This window comes from Aspergillus pseudonomiae (assembly GCF_009193645.1).
Source record: "Aspergillus pseudonomiae strain CBS 119388 unplaced genomic scaffold BDV37scaffold_12, whole genome shotgun sequence".
Classification (NCBI taxonomy): Eukaryota; Fungi; Ascomycota; class Eurotiomycetes; order Eurotiales; family Aspergillaceae; genus Aspergillus; species Aspergillus pseudonomiae.
In genome coordinates, this window is record NW_022476004.1 from 467,893 (window position 1) to 489,846 (window position 21,954).

At 49.5% G+C, this 21,954-nt stretch overlaps 5 protein-coding genes across 5 annotated transcripts; 3 read left to right on the top strand and 2 right to left on the bottom strand.

The window, feature by feature from the left end:
• Nucleotides 1–486: 486 nt before the first annotated feature.
• On the bottom strand, nucleotides 487–3,142 carry BDV37DRAFT_31119 (putative C6 transcription factor (OTam)). Its single transcript, XM_032090419.1, has 2 exons — nucleotides 2,434–3,142; nucleotides 487–2,339 (listed from the first exon to the last, which is right to left on the bottom strand). The coding sequence occupies exons 1-2, from the start codon at nucleotides 2,826–2,828 to the stop codon at nucleotides 599–601; spliced, it is 2,136 nt and encodes a 711-aa protein (XP_031944642.1). The 5' UTR covers nucleotides 2,829–3,142; the 3' UTR covers nucleotides 487–598.
• A 2,632-nt stretch (nucleotides 3,143–5,774) lies between these two features.
• Nucleotides 5,775–7,955, top strand: BDV37DRAFT_31143 (cytochrome P450). The gene is made up of 5 exons (XM_032090420.1): nucleotides 5,775–7,119; nucleotides 7,178–7,203; nucleotides 7,260–7,344; nucleotides 7,410–7,573; nucleotides 7,637–7,955. Exons 1-5 carry the CDS (start codon nucleotides 6,043–6,045, stop codon nucleotides 7,836–7,838), a joined length of 1,554 nt encoding a protein of 517 aa, XP_031944643.1. The 5' UTR covers nucleotides 5,775–6,042; the 3' UTR covers nucleotides 7,839–7,955.
• Nucleotides 7,956–8,856: 901 nt separating this feature from the next.
• On the bottom strand, nucleotides 8,857–16,654 carry BDV37DRAFT_269406 (uncharacterized protein; the record flags this gene model as incomplete). The annotated part of the gene is made up of 15 exons (XM_032084358.1): nucleotides 8,857–8,984; nucleotides 9,128–9,255; nucleotides 9,333–9,568; nucleotides 9,914–10,863; nucleotides 10,918–10,995; nucleotides 11,055–11,156; nucleotides 11,220–11,498; nucleotides 12,061–12,847; nucleotides 13,565–13,774; nucleotides 13,833–14,967; nucleotides 15,024–15,120; nucleotides 15,181–15,820; nucleotides 15,877–16,185; nucleotides 16,246–16,475; nucleotides 16,549–16,654. 15 exons carry the CDS (start codon nucleotides 16,652–16,654, stop codon nucleotides 8,857–8,859), a joined length of 5,415 nt encoding a protein of 1,804 aa, XP_031944644.1.
• An 818-nt stretch (nucleotides 16,655–17,472) lies between these two features.
• On the top strand, nucleotides 17,473–18,367 carry BDV37DRAFT_31195 (uncharacterized protein). Its single transcript, XM_032090422.1, has 3 exons — nucleotides 17,473–17,694; nucleotides 17,788–17,893; nucleotides 17,953–18,367. Exons 1-3 carry the CDS (start codon nucleotides 17,603–17,605, stop codon nucleotides 18,127–18,129), a joined length of 375 nt encoding a protein of 124 aa, XP_031944645.1. The 5' UTR covers nucleotides 17,473–17,602; the 3' UTR covers nucleotides 18,130–18,367.
• A 150-nt stretch (nucleotides 18,368–18,517) lies between these two features.
• Nucleotides 18,518–21,893, top strand: dapB (dipeptidyl aminopeptidase dapB). The gene is made up of 3 exons (XM_032090423.1): nucleotides 18,518–21,124; nucleotides 21,187–21,456; nucleotides 21,514–21,893. The coding sequence occupies exons 1-3, from the start codon at nucleotides 18,757–18,759 to the stop codon at nucleotides 21,630–21,632; spliced, it is 2,757 nt and encodes a 918-aa protein (XP_031944646.1). The 5' UTR covers nucleotides 18,518–18,756; the 3' UTR covers nucleotides 21,633–21,893.
• The last annotated feature ends 61 nt before the right edge of the window (nucleotides 21,894–21,954 follow it).

The following is a 21,954-nucleotide window of genomic DNA, read 5'->3' on the forward strand; positions in this document are numbered from 1 at the left end:
TGAAGTGGTGGTATATTAGAAAGTGAAACTTCTCTCTGTCCGCCTGTGTATGAGGTGATCAATTGGCAATAAGAGAGTGGTAGTGACACAATCTCGTTGGGGAGGTGAGGGAGGTATGTTCCGTCGCTAGCCTATGATGTGATGACGTGCTTTTGCGAAACTTCGCACATGGATTATCCAATATACTTCTGTGAGATAAACCCCCCCATCGTAGTTTATCTACCATTACATACCTCTCTAGGTCTGCTTTTTACATGTATTATGGCTCGTGTGGCTATTAATATGCTCATAATTCATGCTATCTATCCGATCGCCATCCAGTCTATATCCATCATAACCTGATCCCATATGTACAAGCTTTGCTGAAAGAGCCATTCATCCATCCAGGGATATGTGATCATAATCAAACAGTTGATCATCAAGAGAAAATAAAACAAGAGGTATCAATCGATAACCAGACCTCGCAGTACGCCCAACATCTAATAACAGAACAGGAAGAGGTCATCAATGCATCAACACGGTATTCGTGGGGTGTCGGTGGTGCTAAAGTCCGACGATTATGTGAGGGAGGGAAAAGGAGGTAGGTGTAAAAAGGTGATTATAATGGTGGAATTGCATCGTCGTGGAGACTGTCCCCGCTGACTGATGTTGCTGGAGAGGCTAGGCCTGATATAACAGACGAAGTGCCCCCGCGTCCACTGTCGTTTCCGTGATCCATTCCCAGAATCGTGTTTTCCAACTGCGTGGCTGTGCCTGGATGGGGTTGAGTCACAGTCGGCTTGGCCGCGCTAGTCATCAGCTCGTCGATGCCCGGTTTCTCGGGCACATGCTGATCGAGCGTGTTGGCGTTGTCCAGGCTGTCCAGAGCGAACTCCATGAACTCGGCGTTCTTCTTGCTGACGCTCAGCGTCCAGCGGTACTCGCAGAGCCGGAGACGATAGAACTCTGCTTCCTCTTTGGTTGGGGATGTGATACGAAGGAGGACCCCGAAGGATCCGATCAGAGCGAAGTTAGTCCGCGATGCGGCCGGCCAGAACGACCTCAGATGCGGCGGGCGAAGCCGATTCACGAAGTCCATGGCCGAGATCAATCGTGTTTTGGCGGCAGAGCGGCAGATATGCGACAAATAGGCATCGGCGGTATTGGGGGAGAGAGACCGGACAATACAGCGGTGGAGAGTGATTTCTGTGGCGAAGTAGGACAGGTGCAAGGCGCCGTTACGGGCATTGTCCTCGTTGATAACTTCGAAAAGGTCCCCGCCAGACTCCATTTTCAGCTCTGCCGGTAGACGTCCGAACCATTCCTTTAGCCGGATCTGCGCTGGTTTGGCGCGTTCCAAGATCATACGCGTCCGGTTGCCACCGGCGGCTTTGAACTCTTCGATCGCACGCAAGGTGTAAAAGCGATCCAAGATGTCGGAGAGGATTGTCGTCAAGGCGACCATGTGACAGAAATAGAGGGGACCGTGACCCACGGAGTCGTCGTCCTGAGAGTCATGGGTCGGGAATGCCTCGGCGAAATCTTGTTCGACTAGATCTTGTACCGTCCAGTTAAAGGATACGATATGGGACGGACGACCATGTACCAACGCGGACCACTTGTCCTGCATATACAATGCCCAGGCAAGACGTTTCCGGAGACCCTTCTCCCAGGTCTCCATCCGCCACCCAGAACAATCCTGATGGAGCCCTAGCTCGAAGCCGGCGGTGACCAATTGCGCGTTCAACGCGTGTGTGGCAATCGTAGACTTCTCCATCAGGAGCACGCCCGCTTGGATGGTGGAGATAGATGCATAGGGCAGAGACTCGATTAGTAGCTTCAAGGCCGTGCTCTCCAGACGAGCAGCATCTGGTCGTCGTACAGACTGGGAAGCCGGTCCCACATCCACAAATTTCAATGCTAGCACGTAGACAGCGGACAGTAAAAGCGGCGACAAGCCTTGTCGAGCGCGGTAAGAGTGACGAAACGAATCTTCCATAAGAATGGGGAAGGTTGGGTGAATATGTTCGAAAAACTTATCAATCAAAGTGGAGCCATAGGGGGCAACTAGGCTCTCAATGGCATCTAGGGAGGCAGATTGCGGGGAGTCCGCATGGGACAAGGTGTTAACCATCCGCATAAAGGTGCCGTCGTCACCGAACTTTCGTACACGGGACGACGCAATGATGCCTTCGTGATTCTGGTCCAAGGGGAGATATTCGAGGAGGGCGGGTTCCAAGTCGGTGGTCAAGCCGATGTGTTGGGTTCGCTGATAGCAATACCCTGCTGTGATCCGGGCTTGGATGTTCAATGGCGAATGGGCAAGGTTAGTTTTGGAAACCGGGGGGTTGGTCGAAGGTCTGTCAGCGGGAAAAGGATTAGTGTCTCCAGGTCTATCTATATGACGTCCGAGATCGGCCTTCGATGCCCACTTAAGGCTGGGGCAATCCATACCTCTTGGGCGATTCTACATCATCCAGGACAATATCATCAAGCTTTCGCTTTTTGGACTGGACCTCCGCCGGACTCGGGAGACTCGTCACGGAGAGGGTAAATGTGCAATCTTGACGATGAAAATCGCACGAGTAGCATTTATTGACCATTTCGTTCATGGCACACCGACTCTTTCTGCGCAGACAGGCGTCACAACTTTGCCCATCCCGAGCTGGTCCAGGCACTCGGGGTAAGGCAGCAATGGATGTGGAAGGCGAAAGAGGCGTGGCGGTTGGTTGGTGAGACGGTTGGTTTTGTACCCGAGATCGAAGTAGTTGGTCTGACGGCTGGAACGAAGCAGCAGAAGCTGCCGGCGCAGTCGTCGAGGACGACTGCAACGTGATAACGGCAGCCATTCAGCAAGGAGTCTGGCAACAAGGGCACGGAGAGAGATAGATAATGGGCAGGGTGAGATCGAGAGATAGGAGATAATCTCTCACGAATTAAGAGCCGTGATACGGCTCGAAAGGGGAAATCAGTCACGTAACGGAGCCGGGACAGTCGGGGACTCCGCCAAGGAGCTCCGCAATAGCTGGGACACAGACCAGGATCCCCAAGATACTGGGTTATCTGGGGTTCAGGACGGTCTGGAGGCGACGAAGGAATCTAGTGTTTCTAGGTACACACGTCCGTGAGGCCCGGCTGACGATCGACCACGAGCCCACCAATGGTCGACGACTAAAAATGGAATGGTTGAATGGACGTGCGAACGGTAGCGGAGAAGCTTATCAGAAGACAAGTTGAAGGGAAGGCAGTCTTCCTTTCCAGATGTCGTGGTGCAATGGGCAGTGGTGATACGTCGGGGAGGGAAGTAAGTACAGAAAACGGGGAGCGGAACCGGAGGCCCAAAGATAATCGTCACCAGTAATTCAATATCAGATATCTGGGGGTTGGGGGGGGATTGGCTTGTGGACAAAGAAAATCAAATAATTGAATCCAAAAGGCGAATCAAATCACTGATAATGGTCAATGATAAAAGATAATCTTATAATTGGAATGAGAAAATTGATAGTATCAGAGTTTCTCTCTCGCAGCACGCAATATCAGCAAAGTGGACCGTGTCCGCGCGATCAACACATCTAGAAGGTATCCGATCCACTAATGATTCCAAACAGGATTCCTGAATCTGAGAGAACAACGAAAAGAGAGAGAGAGAGAGAGAAGAAAATCGAGAAGTAGACGAAGGGGGAGATGCAGGGAGTAAGTAAAGAGGGTTCGTCCGAGAGGGTGACGGAAGGCGAAATCTGATCAAGTAATAGAATCGTATACCCAGATGAAGTCCATCTGCCGTGCTTCGGTGGTAGTCATCAGGATCAATAAGAGAAATCATGAAAGATGGTTTGGATCAGCGACACCCATTCCGGAACTCTCCATACGAAGGATTTCCCACACGTAACAGAATACACGGTTGTTGGACGTCATGTTCGCCCGTCGCTCTGGTTCCTGCTTGATGGTGAAATGAACTTCATTGGCACTGACGACCAGAGATAAGCCTGGCCCAGCTGATTGGGTCGCGATCATGCTTCTTGCCGACCTCGTCTTTTCATATTACGTACTGAAAAGTCCCGGGGTGGATCGGGGCGCCCAAAAAGAAAAGCGTTGAAGGTCTGAATTTTGAATTTGAAATCGCAGGACGGCCTTTCCCTCGGTAAATGTTATCTAATGGTTATCCGACCCAGTCATACTTGCAGATATTAATGTCGACCGACGACAACCATGGTGAACAAGAGATCTTTGCTGCAGCAGAGCCATCGTTCCAATCCCTGGGGCTTTAACCCGATTCGAATTAAAATGAATATCCGGACCGTCATGACTCAGCTGAATCCACCAATCATTGCCACCCGATAACGCCACGGCTCACCAATCACAGCCGCTGTATTCAGAGAGAATCGGCTTAGTGCGAAACCGGCAACGGGGATCGGCCCTGCAGCTCTGCGGCTTTTCCCCACACCTTTTCTTAAGCCCCATGTGGGTTAGCCGCTTGCTGCACGGGGAGGAAGGGGAAGAAATCCATCCTTGGAATGGAGGGTGCCTCTCGTCAGCAAATCTGTGTCCGTCCATTGGTGGATGGCTATTGGGCACCATTGCGGCGGCGAACAGTCAGTCCTGGCACGGAGAAATGGTAATAACTCCGTCGCCAAATCCTGAGACGGAGCTAGGGACCTTCTCGACGCTATTAATAATTGCGAGGTGAAGACTCGAAGTCGATAGATCGGAACTTTCTTTTTCTATTTTCTTGACTTTTGACTTTTTTTTTTTTTTTTTTTTTTTTGCTTCCTCTCAAGATAAAAATATTTGCAAAAATTACAATATGATTTTTATATACTAGAGTCCCGGGAGTTGTCGCATGATGAAATCAATGATTCATCAAGATGGGGTCACGAGTCAGATGGGTGACCATTGGCTGACTCAGTACAATCAAACGCGAGGAGGTAGTACTACTAGTACACCTTATCGCTTCTATTTAAGCACCCTAGCAGCTAGCTACATGTAGATATAGTTACTCCGGGCTTTCTCGAACCGGGATGGCAATATGCACTAGCCTACATCGAGGATAGCCCCGGAATATCGATATCCCATCGTCATTCCTTATACGTGACGTTACTTGAATATTACCTGGCTCATGTCCCGCAGCTGTACAGGCGACCAGTTGATGGTGGTTTAGTACCTACGACGTACTAGTAGTATTTTGCCTGCTTGCCACTCCTTGATGATGAGTTACTAGGCTTCTCAGTGACATCTACTATCTTAGGAGATGGCACACACTCCTTGTGATGAGAATGATCCATACCGAGCTGTAGAACGATTTTCCAGATTGAGGATCCTGACTCCATCATTAACCATCATACAGCTTTCATTGTTGGTGTACATGACAAAGGTTCGATATGCTGAACGATGCCCTCCTGGTGGTTATTAATTCATCCGCATCTCGCCGGCCATGGCCTTCTGTGCCCACGCTTGTCGCCTTCAGGTCTCGCTCGGTCAAAGTGAATATGAATAAGAAGTGAAGGGGGATCTTATCCTCTTGTGCCATATATGAAGATATGACTTCATCAACTCGTTTTTCTACTGGGCTGCATACTTTTGGACACCCTCCTGGTCCCAGAGATGGGTCGAATCCTTTACTTAGCGGCAGCTTTTCTAGGAGCAGCACAAAGCTCTCTGGGTGAAGCAAGGGGAAATTTGTACCATGCACCTTAATCCAAAGAAGTTGATATCGACTTCGGCTATATAGGCGAGGCTGACACGCCCGCAGTGGAAGAGTATCTATTGGACTTGGGGCAGCGGGAAGATGGTGTGGGCCGAGCCTAACGGTTCATTTCTGGAACAGTTAGAGGTCAAAACACATCTTCCTCACCCAATACTATACTTCGGGTTTCTTTTCCGCTCGTTTAGATGCGCCACGAACGGTATAAATTCATGAAGGTCATGGAGGATTTCCGGAGGGGGAACGGCCCTAGCTCTTGGAAAGTGTTGTGGACCGCCAAATAAGATGGGATTTCCTGGTTGCCTCTTACCTACCGGGGCTGCGTTGGATTTTTATACTTCCTGTTCGCTACTCGACTGACCATGGTGTGGTGGCATGTAATCGTCTCCTTCAGTGTCGCAGGTGCGGCCTACCTGCTTTGGCTGGCTCTACAGCGGCTATGGCTTTCACCCATTGCTCACTTCCCGGGACCCAAACTGGCCGCCCTTACCATGTGGTATGAATTCTACTACGATTCATTCCTAGAAGGTCAATACACTTTTCGGATCGCCGAGATGCATCGCAAATATGGCCCGATCGTGCGAATCAGCCCGTACGAGCTACACATCGACGATGCTGAATATTATGAAGCGCTGTACTCTCGAGATGCCCCGCGAGATAAGTCTTTACATCTGCCTGGGATGTTTGGAGCACCGGCTTCCGCATTTGGTACAGTCGACTACCGGCGCCATCGGATACGGCGTCAACCGATGAATCCTTTCTTCTCCCAACAGCGAATCCGACAACTCGAGCCAATGCTCCGGGGCATGGTCGACAAACTGTGCCATGGATTGCGCGCCTGGAAGGATAGACAGGCTCCACTACATATGTATCATCCGTTTAATGCGTTTACTACAGACGTAGTCGTGGAATATACCATGGGAGACTCCTTTCACTATCTTGATGACCCTGACTTCAGCCCGCAATGGTCCAAAACAATGCAGGCCATTGTGCATGCCGGCATCCAATTCAAGCAATTCCGCTGGTTCATTAGTCTCTTTGAGCTACTCCCACGATGGCTCGTCATGAGCATTAATCCCGACATCGGGCCAGTCATCGACCAGAAAAATGAAAGTATGCGCCTGGCTAACCTGGTCATTGATAGCCAACGCTCGGACAGCATTTCCACTGGTAGCAGAACAACTGTACCCAAAGGCACCTTATTTCATGCTCTTCTAGAAAGTACGCTCCCACCTGAAGAAAAGACAGCTGATCGCTTAAGCCAAGAGGTTTTCACCGTCATTGCAGCTGGCGGAGAAACGACTGCCAGAAATTTAGCCACAATCACTTTCTACCTCCTAAATAATCCCGAAAAGCTTGAGAAACTACGCGAGGAGCTGAATCGGCTGGATCCCGATGGGACGGCGTCCTTGGTGGAATATGAGGCAATGCCCTACCTGGTAGGAACCCCATGTCAAGCCGCAATCTTTGACAGGATTCGGTCGCTAATCATACTAGACTTCCGTTATGTTGGAGGGTCTAAGGTATGGGAAATTCTCCAATCAGGTCGCTTTATCTGGATACTCATTTCGATATGCAGAATCACCAACGCTGTTGCAACGCGACTTCAACGCAGCTCACCAGATCAGCCCATGAGGTACAAAGACTGGATCATTCCTCCTGGGGTAAGCCTATCTTATTCTCCTACGATGTATTGTTGGAGACTACCCCTGCTTACCATCGATCCCAGGTGCCGGTTGGCATGACGAGTTTGTTCGTACATCATAACGAAGACATCTTTCCCGATTCGCACAGTTTTATCCCAGAACGATGGATGGATCCAATGCAAAGGAAACACCTCGAAAAGTACCTTGTCGCCTTCAGCAAAGGGTCAAGGCAGTGCATCGGCATCCCGTATGTGCTATTTATTCCCTTGGACATCCTTCTAATACAGTGCACTAACATCCCGTGCAATAGTCTCGCAAAGGCTGAAATACTTCTGGTAGTCGCCAGAATTTTCAGAGAATTCGATCTGGAGCTGTACAAAACCACAATAGATGATGTCCGCATTGTGCGTGATATGTTCAATGGCCATCCGAGAAAAGAAAGCCAAGGCGTCCGCGTCGTGGTGAAAGAGTGGAATGGACCCCTGGGATCTGATATCTCTCGAGAACAATAATCACTGCCAAGAAGTGCTCGATGCTGTGCAAATCGGGGCTTCAGATGGGGAATATCTCGCCGGCGATATATAGTATGAAGGATGCATGAGCTGTGGGACATTGTCGTCATACTTCGATGAGATACTCATTTGGGGAGAGTCCAGCGAGGGATATGTGACATGATAAGCTCCCGCTTTGAAGAGACCAGGCTGGGTTATACTCTCATTCTGTCATCATGTAGATATTGATAGTGGATGAGCTTCCGTACCAATGGACGACGATGTATATACGACTTCGTAGTACTACTATATAAAGGTGTATTTACGATACGAATGAATACAGCCCGCTGCAGTCCCGATACAGCATCGTACAATCTCCCATGGACAAGGATCCATTCGGAACCCCTCCCAAAAGTAGACTAGCGTTGATATGGCCAAATAGGGTTCGGGAAATGCATCACAGCGTACGGAGTATGCCGTGGGCGGTGACACCAGGTTCGAGTCGGGACTGTAGGTATTGCCTGTCATTTGCAGGAGCCAAGATTTCATTACTTAATATTTATGGGGGACAATGAGGCCTCGGAATCGCATGCGTACACCTGCACCGCAAACTTTCAGATACCCTCTGGTCGAACCAATGAGTGTCTCGACGGGAGTTTATCATTATCAAATCTCTTCTCTCCCGAGGCTAGCTAGCTTGCTTTTCTAGCTCTGGACAACTGGTTATGACTCTTCAGGAATGCATGCGATGTCACCTCACTATCTCTCCCCCAACGCGACGCAACCCCCGGCTTCTTATCAGGCTGTCAGCGTTGCTTTCCTTATCCCCGACCCCCAACACTTCTTATAGATGTCTATTATATCATCTGCCTCATGTGGTAATCGTGCAGTTTTTACATCACATGCTTTCCGGGTCAACTTCAACTCCAAAACTCCATGCTACAGACCAACAAAAAGCCAGCCAAAAAAAAATGAGGTAAAAAAAAAAAGATGCGAAAGGAGAGGAAGTATGGTCCGATAAGAAACGGCGATAACAAATTTACTCCGTGAAATTCCGCAGCTTGGTCAGCTCGTCCAAGAGCTCTTGCAGATCGCCATCGGAGATTTTGTGTTGAAGACTGGGGATGAGGGACTTGGCTTCCTCGGCATTATCGCAGCACAAACTCCCTGTCTCCTGGTTAGACTATAACGGGGTACATGCAGATTAACGGCAGAAAGCGGCTCGGCTGAAAGGACCTCAAAAAATAGAAGGCCAGAAGCCACAGGCCAAGCAGGGGAAAAGAAAAAGCAAAAGACAAAAAGTGACTAACCCAGTTGTGACCGCTCGAACATCTCCAACTCCGTATGCGAATTGAGCAGTCGCTCGACGGCCTTGATGTTTTCCTCGTCCTTGAATCGAGCAAATACTTCCAGATAGTCCAGGGTCTTGGTAAGGTTCCTAAGTTGTAAGACGCTTGTGAGCATGATGGTATTCCTCTGTATTGTGTTGACCACCGGTCGACTTCCGGCACTCACTCCGGCTCCTCGTATTTCTTTCCGCCCCTGCGCTTGTTCTCCAGCACTTTGTTGATGACGAGTCTTGCTTCGGAAAGCGACAAAGTATGAGTATTCTGGTCCGCGCCTAGTCTGAGAGTCGAGGCGGCTTCGAGCTCGCCTTGGGGCAAGGCGCGCTTGCGATGTGTTGGGGGTGGCAATTGGACGCTCATTTTGGTACCGTATGTGATATCACGTGGTGCACTGATACAATGGGCCTTTCGTTTCGATGACTGTCGAGTTGAATGTTCCAAGAGTCCAGACGCTGGAAGCTGTTGAGGCAGGGTGTTGACTCTGATGCGGGACTGGGAGAACTCTTTGCGGGCGGAGTTTTGTATGGGCAGTAAAAGGCGGTATATAAGTCACCGCCTTTGGATAGAGATAAGACCTATATCAACATGGGCGAAGGAAAGTTCACGTTGTATTCGTACTTATATTGTAAAATATTGAGCGGAAAGGGTATCAACGTCAGATTGGCTATTTATTGGTCTATCCATAATCTATTCACGGCCCGAACGCCTCCTGCAATGCGATGACTTTATATGCAACTTTCCGCATTATACTTGTCGGAAAGCGACCTCCTTAGGTAGACGGAAACTAGCGCAGAACATTTGCTTGTTGGGGCTAACCAATCTGACATTGTGAATGGCCAGCTCCAGCTCTGCGTTTCCACTTCCCCCGACTCGATCCTCCGGCGTGATGGTGTAGCCAATTCGTTCCGAGATGCGCTGGCAAATGTCCTTGTGGTCGTCCACTTCATCTTCCGAATGACCGGAGAAACAATACACATGTACCATTGGAAGAGGTGTAGATGTATGCGGCGCAAATAAGGATTCCTTGCCAGCATAGACACCAGGGAATGCATCAAGAAACTCGAGAGCATTGGCCGGAAGGTTCATCACGTAGTGACCAAAGACAGTGGGTCGGTGATAGACCTCTGCTGGGGGGGCAGGGGCCTGCTCTTCTTTTTGGGCGCTCCTTCTTTGTTTCTTTTGGATAGTTACAGTCACTGGCTCCGTTTGCAAGAGCTCATTGGCAGACCAGCGGATAAACGCTCTTCCGTCCTTGTTAAACGGGGTCACAAATTGGTTGACCTTGTTCCTGCGAATAGCATCCTGCATGACCTCATATCCGTGCGGGTTAAGGTCATTGGCCCAAACGAAAATCTTCTTTTTGCCCGCTGGGACAGCGAACGGGCCAACACCGGCCATCACATCGCAAACCATCTCACCCGGGCGGAATTTGTTCACGAGTCGACGGTGCTCGGTCTCCAAACGGCTGTTCCAGTACACACGAGAGTAGTCAAATCGGAATTCACAGCCCTGCTCATGTTGGATAACGTTCATATCCTCGTCGCCGGCCAAGAACTCGAAGGGAAACGTGCGGAATTCGCTGTGGGCGCCCACATCTTCGGTCTTTCTAATCACTGTCCGGATTGTGGGGTTCTTGTCTTTCAACACCTGGGCAATAAGGTACTTATAAGGGGTATATTGTTCGCGGAGATTCAAATGAGCTAAGTCTTGTCAGATCAGGGGAAACAAGTGCAGACTGGAGAGAGCGGACTTACAGACATGGCCCACCTGGGTGAACCCTTGAGGAAGCTCCTCAAGCATGTCTTCCGGCAGAATTGCGTTCATGATATCGGCTAGACCATAGCGGATTAGCTCTAGTCCCATTCAAAAATACATTCAATGTGGTACCTACCATAAGGCCAGTAATCGTAGTCCAATTCGAAATCATACCGTCCAATTCCAACAGCACCATTCTCCACAAGCTCATTGATCGTTGGCGACCATGTTGTAGCATCTACCACACATCAGCACCAACCCTCACACAGGCTCCCTAAAAGGCACAGCCAGCAAGACTAACCATCATATTTAATACCCTCCTTCAGCAACAAGCATTTCTTCACTTCATCCTTAACCTTCACGTCCTGAACCGAACTAATTCTCGGAACGGCCAGCAAATCCCGACTCTTTTGTAGCTGGCCGCGCACCCTCGAGATATCGGAGGACTTGAAAACCGTCGCGGCAGATAGGGGCACCGTCTTCTTGAAGAATGAGCGATCCAGAACCCGCATTGCACGGTTCACTGGGGGTCGGAACATGGTGGGGAGGTCGCTGTTAGGCGTTTTGGAGGCGTTAGGGGCTGTCGTGGATTCCATGGACGAAGATTGTCTGATAGTCGAGAGCTATGAATTTATTGAAAGACTCCTTAGGCTACCGGGCGACAGGGCATCGTTTGCTTGGATTGTGGACTTCGTAGAAATGTGTTTTTCTGATCCGCTAATTTTGGGCTGTGATTTTGGGAGTTTGCGATTTATCACCACGTGACATTGATAGATCTTGATAAGATCTACAATCTATATAGTTCAACGCTACATAGGCTCCAGTGTGTTCGGGGGTTCACTGACATTTGTCTCGAGGGTTTGATACCAAAAACAAAAAAAGAAAAGCCAGCATTAGCATCAGGAGCCTATCGCTGTTTCCATATGATCTAAGATGCGTGAACCGAGCGCATCTATCCGCTCTGGACAACAAAAATAAATGCTAGCAACAATCGCTCTAAGCCAAACAGTAGAATTTACTTACAAACCCGAAAGAAGATGTAAACAAAAAGTGCCTAAAAGCAAGCTGGGGTATCTTACCATGCCGTCCACAATTCCAAAATAAGCACTACTGCCTCCCTGAACCATTAGCCATGCTCTTACTCAATTCCCTTTGCGACTCTAGCATCACAATCCTTTCATTGAGCTTCATAATCTCCTCATCTTTCTTCTTGATTGCAAATCGCGAGATGTCTCGTCCTCGAATTATGCCTCTGGTTTTGAGGTCATATCTGTTTAACAACTCGGTGAGCTCTTCCTGAGCTTTCCTGGGCACGACCACGTTATGGCTCTCCAGAATCCTCAAGGCCTGAAGTGATAACTCTGACGTATCTGCCGCAGAATCAGCAGATAGCGCATTCTTATATTTGCTCGGCGTAGGAGTCACCGATATTTCAGCTGATGCCGGAGGAAGTCGACACGCAGTCGACCGGGGAGAAAACACTGACGTAGGCGTGAGGGACGGTGCGCTCTCCATATCAGACAGCTTCCGTTTACTGGGTGAGGTACAAGAATCTGTCCGGGGCGTCTTTCGTGGGAGGAAATCCGAGCCACCAGCAGCTTGCCCAAAGTCCGGCTGGCGAGGCTTATGCTGCACCGTAGCGGCTTCGTCCGCAATGGTATCATCCCATTCGAACCCATCGGAGTCCTCTGTCATCATGCGCGCCTTAGCGCTTTTGGAGGGGGTCTGAAAATTCCTCGACTCGGACCCAGGGGCATGACGCAGTGGACGATCGGTCTGTGGAGTGAGAAGGCCTGTTCCTTCATGTCGGGAAGCTTTGGTGGGTGTCTGGGGCATATTCTGCGGCTCTGTTCTTGAGTTTGATAGAATGGCGAGTTTTTCGCGGGCTTCGGCGTCAGTTGCCCAGAGGAAGAAGTTGCAGCGCTGCTGCTGGGGTCGTTGACAGGTGTAGACTAGTGTTTGTTAGTGCTATGATTCGGGTTCGGTACTACCTAGAGCAGACGGGCAAGAGGCTAGGAGCATTTACACCATCTTCCATGATTTATGCCATGGTTCTTAGTCTGTAATTTGACCGCCGGGGGGCGTTCTTTGCAGTTGCAGCACCACACACCATCGCGGAACAGACCTCGCAAGGGGACGGAGGTGCGAGGCGATGCAGCTCCGTTATTATTCTTCTGAGGGGATATCATGGTTTGGGCGAAGCAGTGGTGGTACTGTAAGCAGTTGAAGGTAGAAAGATAAGGAGAAATGATAAGATGCGCCGCTATGCATGCTTATGTCGCTATGGAAACCGACTTCGGCCGGTGACGATGCAGGTGGATCGGAGGGGTTTAGTGCCCGCTGTCAACCACGGCTCCCAACCCCTAAGTGCAGTAGTTTGTTCTACGTCTTGTTCCAACATCTACATAAGCATGTCAATCACTAGAAAGAAAGAAACTGATATGAAACATTAAAAGGTCTTCTCTATTATGCTATGAGGTGATGCAGAATTAAAACAACAACAATACAACCAAGTGCCACGCAGCCAAGAAATGCTCCTCTTTGTCTACAACAGCTGTGAAATCAACAAACCCATGATGACAAAGTTGCCGAAAAGAATATCTAGGGTATCACGGCAAAGCAGTAGCCAGGCTATTCTGCAAGGACCATCCGTAACATTACTCCAAACGATTCGGCTAATTTGAGAATCTCTTGGACTTCAGGCTTAACAGGTTCGCCAGCCGTGCGACGGAGTTGATCCTGTTGCTTGACCCGTCGTCGTCGTTCAGCAGAGATGGGGTCAAGGTCATCTTCCTCGTCGAGCTCGTCATTAGGATCAGACTCTGCGTCCGAGATGGCAAGGTCTTCCAGGTCGCCCTAGCGGAGGGTTAGAATCTCACTTCACCATTCGATTACTACTTGAATTTTGACATACCTCGTCTAAGCCGAAATCACTTCCCTTAAATGTCGGGAAGGGGTCATTCCCGGTTCCTTCCGCCGCCATCTTCTGCCTGGTCTTATTCAGGTGCCACCGCTTGCGGTCTTCATGCCATTTGATAAGTGCATTGATCTCGTCGAGAGCCTTATCTTTATCGATTTGTCCAACATCCTTAGCTCCGTGAAGCAAGGCGTTCATGTCAAGCTTGCCACCAACAGGCCCGTGGCGTAGGAAATCAAGTATATCTTCAATCCATCCCATCAGAGAGCCAAATAGTCCATTGTCATGAAGGTGTACCTCGTGAACGAACTTATAGAAGCTCGCTTGATGACGTTCGCAAAGATCGATGAAGGACTGGACCGTTTGGTTTGGATCTGCAGATACGTCTTGTCGCTGACATTTCTCAACCACCTGTATGGCGTCGTCGGCAAATTGAGCGAAATCAGTGATACTATTGTAAACATTTGCCGACTTGTAAACGCGCACTAGCGGCTCGTAGAATATTGTGAATAAGTCGCGGAAGAGTTGGAGGGTAACTGGTTCTTCAACGATGCTGAGCATCATGGCCTTGTCACGCTGCCGTGTGTAGAGTTTAAGTAGCTGCTTCATGTTTGCAAACCACTGTGCACCTTCACGCATTTCTGCATCGACACTCTCCACCGCCTGGTTCCAGGCGACATAGGCATTAAATACATTACCATATTGCTCCGGTGTGAGTTCGGGAGAGAAGCGGTCAGACCGAAGAATTGCCACGAGAATGTCGATATCCTCATCCTCAGCCTCGGCACGGATCTCATTCTTGGTTTCCTCATCTGAGTCTGTGAACGCCTTCAATTTCTGACAGAGAGAAGCATCATCAACCTTGGAAGCAAGTGAGTCAATGGCCTTTTGGAATTGTTTGATGCCATCGTTCAGAGTCATGGAAAAGATCCGCTGCAGAAGAGACCGTGAGCCAAATGGCTGAGCAAGGAAAAGATCCAAAACCCCAGACATAACGGCTGCAGGATTCGCAATTCGGATAACATTCTTCATCAATGTGTATGGGACAAGAGAGTGTATCCTCTTGAACTGTGCGAATAGTTCAGGCGAGTTGTCCTCGGCCAAGAACAAATGGTACAGTGTTGCGGCAACCCTAGACTTTGTAAGCAACCGTAACAATATTGAGCATAGTGAGGAAAGAATACATACTCGATCCGAAGCCATTCTGCAAACTTCTGATATTGAGGACTGAGATCCTCTACCGTCGGCTTTTCTCTAATTTCCGCAAACAGCTTCGTCAGGCCATCTACAAAGGGATCATTACCGTCAGCATGAGAGTATGAAGAAGTAGAGGGTTTGCACTTACTGCTCTCTACAATATCTCGACGGAAGTTTTCCATGTACACATCAAGCTCTGCTGCGCGCTGTCTAGCGATCTCATAGAACTTCTTCTGCTCTTCTATCCTGATAGCATCTGCCTCCTTCCTTCGTTGCATGTCAATTAGTTCTTCCTCATTCAGAGTAATAGGTTCTGCAGTTAGAAACTCCTCTAAAGCCTTTGACTCTGCCGCCCGCTTATTCTGCAGTAAAGTGCGAAGGAACGCTCGAAGCGAAACCCGTTGTTCCTCTCTATAGAGTACAGTCTCTCGAGAGGTCTCCGCTGAAGGTCTCGGTGACTTGGGGGATATTCCCAAAGATGAGCGCATGGACGACCGCGACGCAGAGCGATGCAGAGGGTTCCCGGGAGCTAAGCTGTTTCGAGAAGTTTGTCCCTCATCCGGCGTACTTGCACTCTGGCTCGATAAAGAGGAGACCGAAGAGGCGTCATCGTCGGCTGAGGAGAAAAAGCTCGACGACGTTGAGGACTTGTTCTTGCGTGGAAGAACTGGGAGTGGCTTTCCGGGAAATTCGGTGCGCAGCCTCCTGTGGAGCTTCGCAAAGTCACCGTACCGTCGGGCCACAAAGACGTCCGACTTTCCTTCCCGACGAACACGAAGAATGAATTCCTAACGCCAGCATTAGCGATAAATCCCTCAGTTTTCAGGGTGGACTATCCGCTCACAGCATGCTGATGATACCGCACAGTTCGCCTGACGGAAGTAATTCTCACGGCAGCCACATTGACATCCCAGCCGTGTATGGCATTCCCTTCCGGCATATTAACCAACAGTCCCTTGTCGTTGGCACCGCGCTCTACGACCTCGATTTCCGAGAATTGAATCCTTTCTTCGTACCCTGATGCCGTTGGGATACCTGATACCATCATGAGCTCCACGAGTTTCTCACACTTCCTTGCCAATTTTCTGCGCTTTGTCTCCTCTAGGCGGTCTTCGGACGACGAAACATGCTTCTTTGCGAAGGATTCTAGGAACTATGTGTGCCGTCAGTGTCCTTCATCCTTGCCCCCCCTGGTACATGGATCCACACTCACCACTTGCAATTTATCCTGCCAAAACTCCTTCTCGCGGGCCTTGTCGAGAAAGGGGAAATTGCGCACATGATGAACAAATATATATCGAAGGATGGGGAGTTCTGAGTCAACCGGGGCAACTTCTCCGTACTCTGATCTGAATGGGGCACCGAAACGTTGGAGGGCCGTCGGGGAGTTCAGCTCGGCGATTTCGCTTTGCACTTGGCGGGCGATGAGCTCGCGCTTAAGGTCTGTGCATCAGTAATTCATTTGATTAGCTAATTGGCACATTTGGAAATCTATCAAGAGTGGGAATTAACCGACAATGTTCTTGTTTGCCCGTGAGAATCTGTCCAGGTAGGGCGGACTCTGACTGTGGTCCGACCGAGCTGACTTCGGCGGGACTCTGTAGAGGATTCTCCGCATGCATGATGAATGTGATTGTTTGAAGAGTGTAAGCCCCAGATTAGAAGACCATCAGCCTTATAGGGTTTTCTATTTAAGAAAATGGGGCCCAAAAGTAAAAAAGCAACGGTGGTTCCTGGCCGAGAACAAAATCCGTCTGCCTAACAGGGTGTGAGTCTGAGGCAGGACAATGACGTTTTTCGGGCCAATGCCGAGATTGTCAACCAGTCTTGGACGTTCTTGGTATTTCCAGGTTCTTTGAAGATCCCCCTCGCTGGCACGGATCCGTCTAGGGCCGTATATACAATGCGATGGATGAGGGGAAAAGGACAAGAAAAAAAAATAAAATCAAGGTTGGGGGGTTAGGATGGAAGTTAACGTGGGAAGAGCCAGAGAGGGGCGAAAGAAGGAGAGATAAAGTTGTAGTGTACTGGAGTTAAGTTATTTTAGCTTTGCGCGGAGGCACCACCATTTCGTCCTCCTCCCTCGCCAGTTGCCCATCTTGCCCCCTATTCTTGCTCTCGTTCACCAATAATAACAATGCTCCTGACGCGTCGTCTCCTACTGGACTCGGGGAGTGGCTCAGCCCTGTAGCCCCGCCTCGAGAGCGGATCTGCAAACAATCGACAATAGACATGCTACTATTCTTGATGCGCGGAATCTTGGGCGAGAACTCGGTCCGTCCTACTTTCCCCAATCCAGATGGAAAATAGGCAACTAAAACGGTTACATTCGCTCAACATACAAACTCTTTCCTTTCCTGTACTCTGTACCATGGTTGGATAACGCGGAAATGGACCGATCGATTGCGCCCAAAGATAAAAATGACAAATGAAATAGTTAGTCTTTGATACTCCCTTGTTTGTCCTAATACGATCTTTGCAGGAATCTTTTATTTATACTCCGGAGTACACCTTTTTGGCACTCTGTGCTTGTATTATCACTCTGAATCTTCGACCTTGGAAGTCGTCCAATGGAACCCAGGTCGCATCTGGAATTGTTGAGTTATCTCCACCTGTGTTCTCAGCGGTCGATAGTTATGGGCCTCGTCATCCTTGACCATTTGTAAGTGGAACGACCAGCGCTGATACGACGACACCACCGTGGAAGTCTCTGCACGATTATCGTCCACGGCTCTCCTCTAACAGCATTATTAAGAATAGCACCATGGTCAAATCTACCTCGCTTAACTTATTCTATCAATCGAACAAGATGGTATTCCCCTTCGGGAGGCCAAGACGCCGGGTTACAAGGGAAGAGAAAGGTGCGAGAGATGAATCCGCCATGGAGCAACCGAAGTTCGATACTTTTACTGCAGCGTAGATACAGTTACCGGGCGATAGAAGCACGATCTCGTCTATAAAGCATCGGCTTTTTTCCTGGATGGAGAACAAGGAGCCCGGTCTAGAACATGACGCGGCCCTGAACTTATTAGAGGTTTGCGAGAGATGCTTGAATGTAAAGGGACAGCCGTGCCTTTTTACAGCCACTCTGCGATAGCATTCTACGATTGTGCCGATTATTCTATTAGGGGACTCGGAGGATAACGAGAACGAACGCAAAGGCTTGTATTGCTCTAGAGTTTCCACTGTGTAGCTGCGATTATTTTGGCTTAGTTGGAGTTCTGGTTGGGACGTTTGTATCTTCATGTGCTTTCTTCCTCTTCCACTTCCGCTTTTTCTTCTTCTTTACAGGTTCTCGAATAATTACGTGGCTTAGCTCCAGAGGCTGGGTTACCTGTTGAAAGTGGGTATGGACAGTGATCCACTGCTAGCAGTACGTAGTCCGTACTGGTTAACTGGAAACGGGCCTCAATAGTTTGGTGCCAAGACTCCCTCTGCCATTCAACGCCGCGGCTCTCGTGTCCTTCTCCAACAGGCAAACTTTTGGGGCCCAGGCTGACTCTGCATCTGGGGCCAAATTGAAGGGGACACTATTAGAGACTGAAATATATGATTCAGTTACGAGAGGGCATGGATACGTCTCTTGTCGTGAACGCAAGCACCGCTTTCCTCCGACCTCGATAACCATCTGGCCTTATCTGTACGCCCGCCGACGCTCCTTGCTATCTTATCACATACCTTTTCGCTGCATGCGACTTCTCGAATTGCTCCCCCACACGAGCCAATGATTATGGGGAGATCCGACGACCTTGAAAATGCGGAGTTCTTCCCTATGACCCGCCGAAGATCCACGTCCGGCGCATCGTTCCGATCTTCCACCGATTCAGGGTTGTCCGTCGATACAGCCTACCTTGAGAACAACGAACATAACAATTTCGCGAATGGCACATCGGGAGTGACGGACGAGACAAAATATCGCGATGTGGAGGATGGGGAAGCAGATGTCGACGAGCCATTTCTTCCTACCTCGTCCAGGAAGCCTGGCTCGGGAAGTCGCACGCGGCAGATATTCTGGGCGTTGGTAATACTCTGTCTGGGAGGTTGGGTACTGGCGTTAGTGCTCTTCTTGACTCAAGGCCGGACAAGTCCCCAAACAGCCTCTGAGACCCTGCAGCAAGAGGAGTCAGGTTCGGGGAGCACAAGCGCCGGAAGGCCTGTGACACTCCAACAAGTCCTGACAGGGTCGTGGAATCCTCGGTCTCACGCTATCTCATGGATTGCTGGCCCAGATGGGGAAGATGGGCTATTGGTGCAGAGGGCAGAGGTTGGTAAACAGGGCTATTTACGGGTTGACGATATTCGCAGCCAGGAAGGCGACGATGTTGACAGTCAGAGCAGTAGAATCTTAATGAATAAGGCTATCGTACAAGCCAACGGGGAGACCCTGATGCCGACTTTCACATGGCCTAGTCCAGACCTGAATAAGGTGTTACTCATGTCGAACCATGAGAAGAACTGGAGATACTCGTTCACGGGAAAATATTGGATCTTTGACGTGGCGACCCAAACGGCTCAGCCACTAGATCCCAGCGTTCCGGACGGAAGAGTGCAACTTGCGCTGTGGTCTCCGAGTTCAGATGCTGTAGTTTTTGTGAGAGACAATAATATGTACTTGCGAAAACTGTCTTCGGAAAGTGTCGTTTCCATTACCAAGGACGGGGGCGAGGACCTTTTCTATGGTGTCCCCGATTGGGTATACGAAGAAGAAGTCATTACGGACAAAAGCGTAACGTGGTGGTCAAATGATGGGAAATACGTTGCCTTCCTTCGAACCAACGAGTCCGCTGTTCCGGAATTCCCGGTCCAATACTTCGTGTCAAGACCCTCGGGGAAACGACCTCCTCCGGGACTCGAGAACTATCCAGAGGTCAGGCAGATCAAGTACCCTAAAGCTGGGTCTCCGAACCCGGTAGTCAACTTACTGTTCTATGATGTCGAGAAAGACGAGGTATTCCCGGTCAACGTTCCTGACGACTTCCCTGATGATGATCGTATCATCATCGAGGTGTTATGGGCTTCTGAAGGAAAGGTCATTGTCCGTGCCACAAACCGAGAAAGCGACGCGGTAAAGATCTTCCTGATTGACACGAAAGCGAGAACAGGAAAGCTGGTTAGATTCGAAGATATCGCCAATCTTGACGGTGGCTGGGTTGAACCTTCCCATTATACCAAATTCATCCCCGCAGACCCCAGTAACGGACGACCAGATGATGGTTACATCGACACAGTCATCCATGATGGATACGATCATCTAGCTTACTTCACGCCTCTTGACAATCCGAATCCTACCATGCTCACCACAGGAGAGTGGGAAGTCGTGGAAGCACCATCAGCCGTGGACTTGCGCAGGGGAATCGTTTACTTTGTTGCTACAAAGGAGTCTCCGACGCAGCGACACGTATACCGGGTCCAGCTTGACGGTTCAAATCTTCAACCCTTGACCGACACCTCTAAACCCGGCTTCTATGATGTATCCTTCTCTGATGGCGCCGGATATGCGTTGCTTAGCTACAATGGGCCGTCTGTACCATGGCAAGCCATCATCAACACCCAGGGTGACGAGATCACGTTCGAGAAAACTATCGAGGAGAACTCCAGACTGGCTTCAATGGTGGAAACATTTGCTCTTCCCACTGAAGTCTACCAAAACGTAACCATTGATGGCTTCACGCTTCAGCTCGTTGAGCGCCGCCCACCACACTTTAATCCTGCTAAGAAGTACCCCGTTGTCTTCCAGCTGTATAACGGCCCGACTTCACAGAGAGTGGACCGCAAGTTCACGATCGACTTCCAATCTTATATCGCCTCCAACCTAGGATATATTGTTGTCACCCTCGACGCCAGGGGCACAGGATACAGCGGACGGAAAGTGAGATGCGCAGTCCGGGGAAATCTAGGATATTACGAAGCGCACGATCAGATCACCACCGCAAAAATGTGGGCTAAGAAACCCTACGTGGACGAGACGCGGATGGCAATCTGGGGCTGGAGCTACGGTGGATTCATGACTCTAAAGGTCCTCGAACAAGACGCCGGTGAAACATTCCAGTATGGCATGGCCGTCGCCCCCGTCACGGACTGGCGGTTTTATGGTGAGTCTCCCTCGCCCAAATATGAATAACAGGACCAGGTAACTGACACGGGAGCCCTCCAGACTCGGTCTACACAGAACGATACATGCATACACCAGAACATAACCCCTCCGGCTACGACAACTCGAGCATCACCAACGTGTCTGCACTCTCCGAAGCCACGCGCTTCCTGCTTATACACGGCGCCTCAGACGACAATGTACATATCCAGAACACCTTAACATTCGTCGACAAGCTGGACTTGTCCAATGTACAAAACTACGACATGCACTTCTACCCCGACTCCGATCATAACATCTACTTCCACAACGCGCATTTCATGATATACGAGCGTACGTCTTTGTCCCGATTTGTCCTGTCTGCGGTGAATAAACTAACAAGAATCGCAGGTCTATCTAACTGGCTCGTCAACGCATTCAACGGCGAATGGCACCAGATTGCAAATCCCGTTCCTGAGGATTCGATCTGGGATAGTGTTAAACGTTCTGTGCCAGTTCTTGCGCATTGATGTATCTTGGAATCCGAGAATGTTATATATATACCTGGTGATATTAATACTTACAGTTTACACAATGAACACGAGTCTTACAAGAGCCATAGATTCCTCTAAATTGCGTTCTAGAACCATAGACCAGCAAGAGACTTGAGGGACTTGAGAAAAGTTATAATTCAGTAAAAATTCACGCTAGAAAATGCAATAGTCTATCAGGTATTAATAGGGGAATAATCCAATTTAGATCCGTGAAGCCATGCAATGCTATCAAAGCAAACCAAGATGGAAAACAATGAGTGTGGTAATGATGAAGTTTGATGCAGAGTCAAGGAAAGTA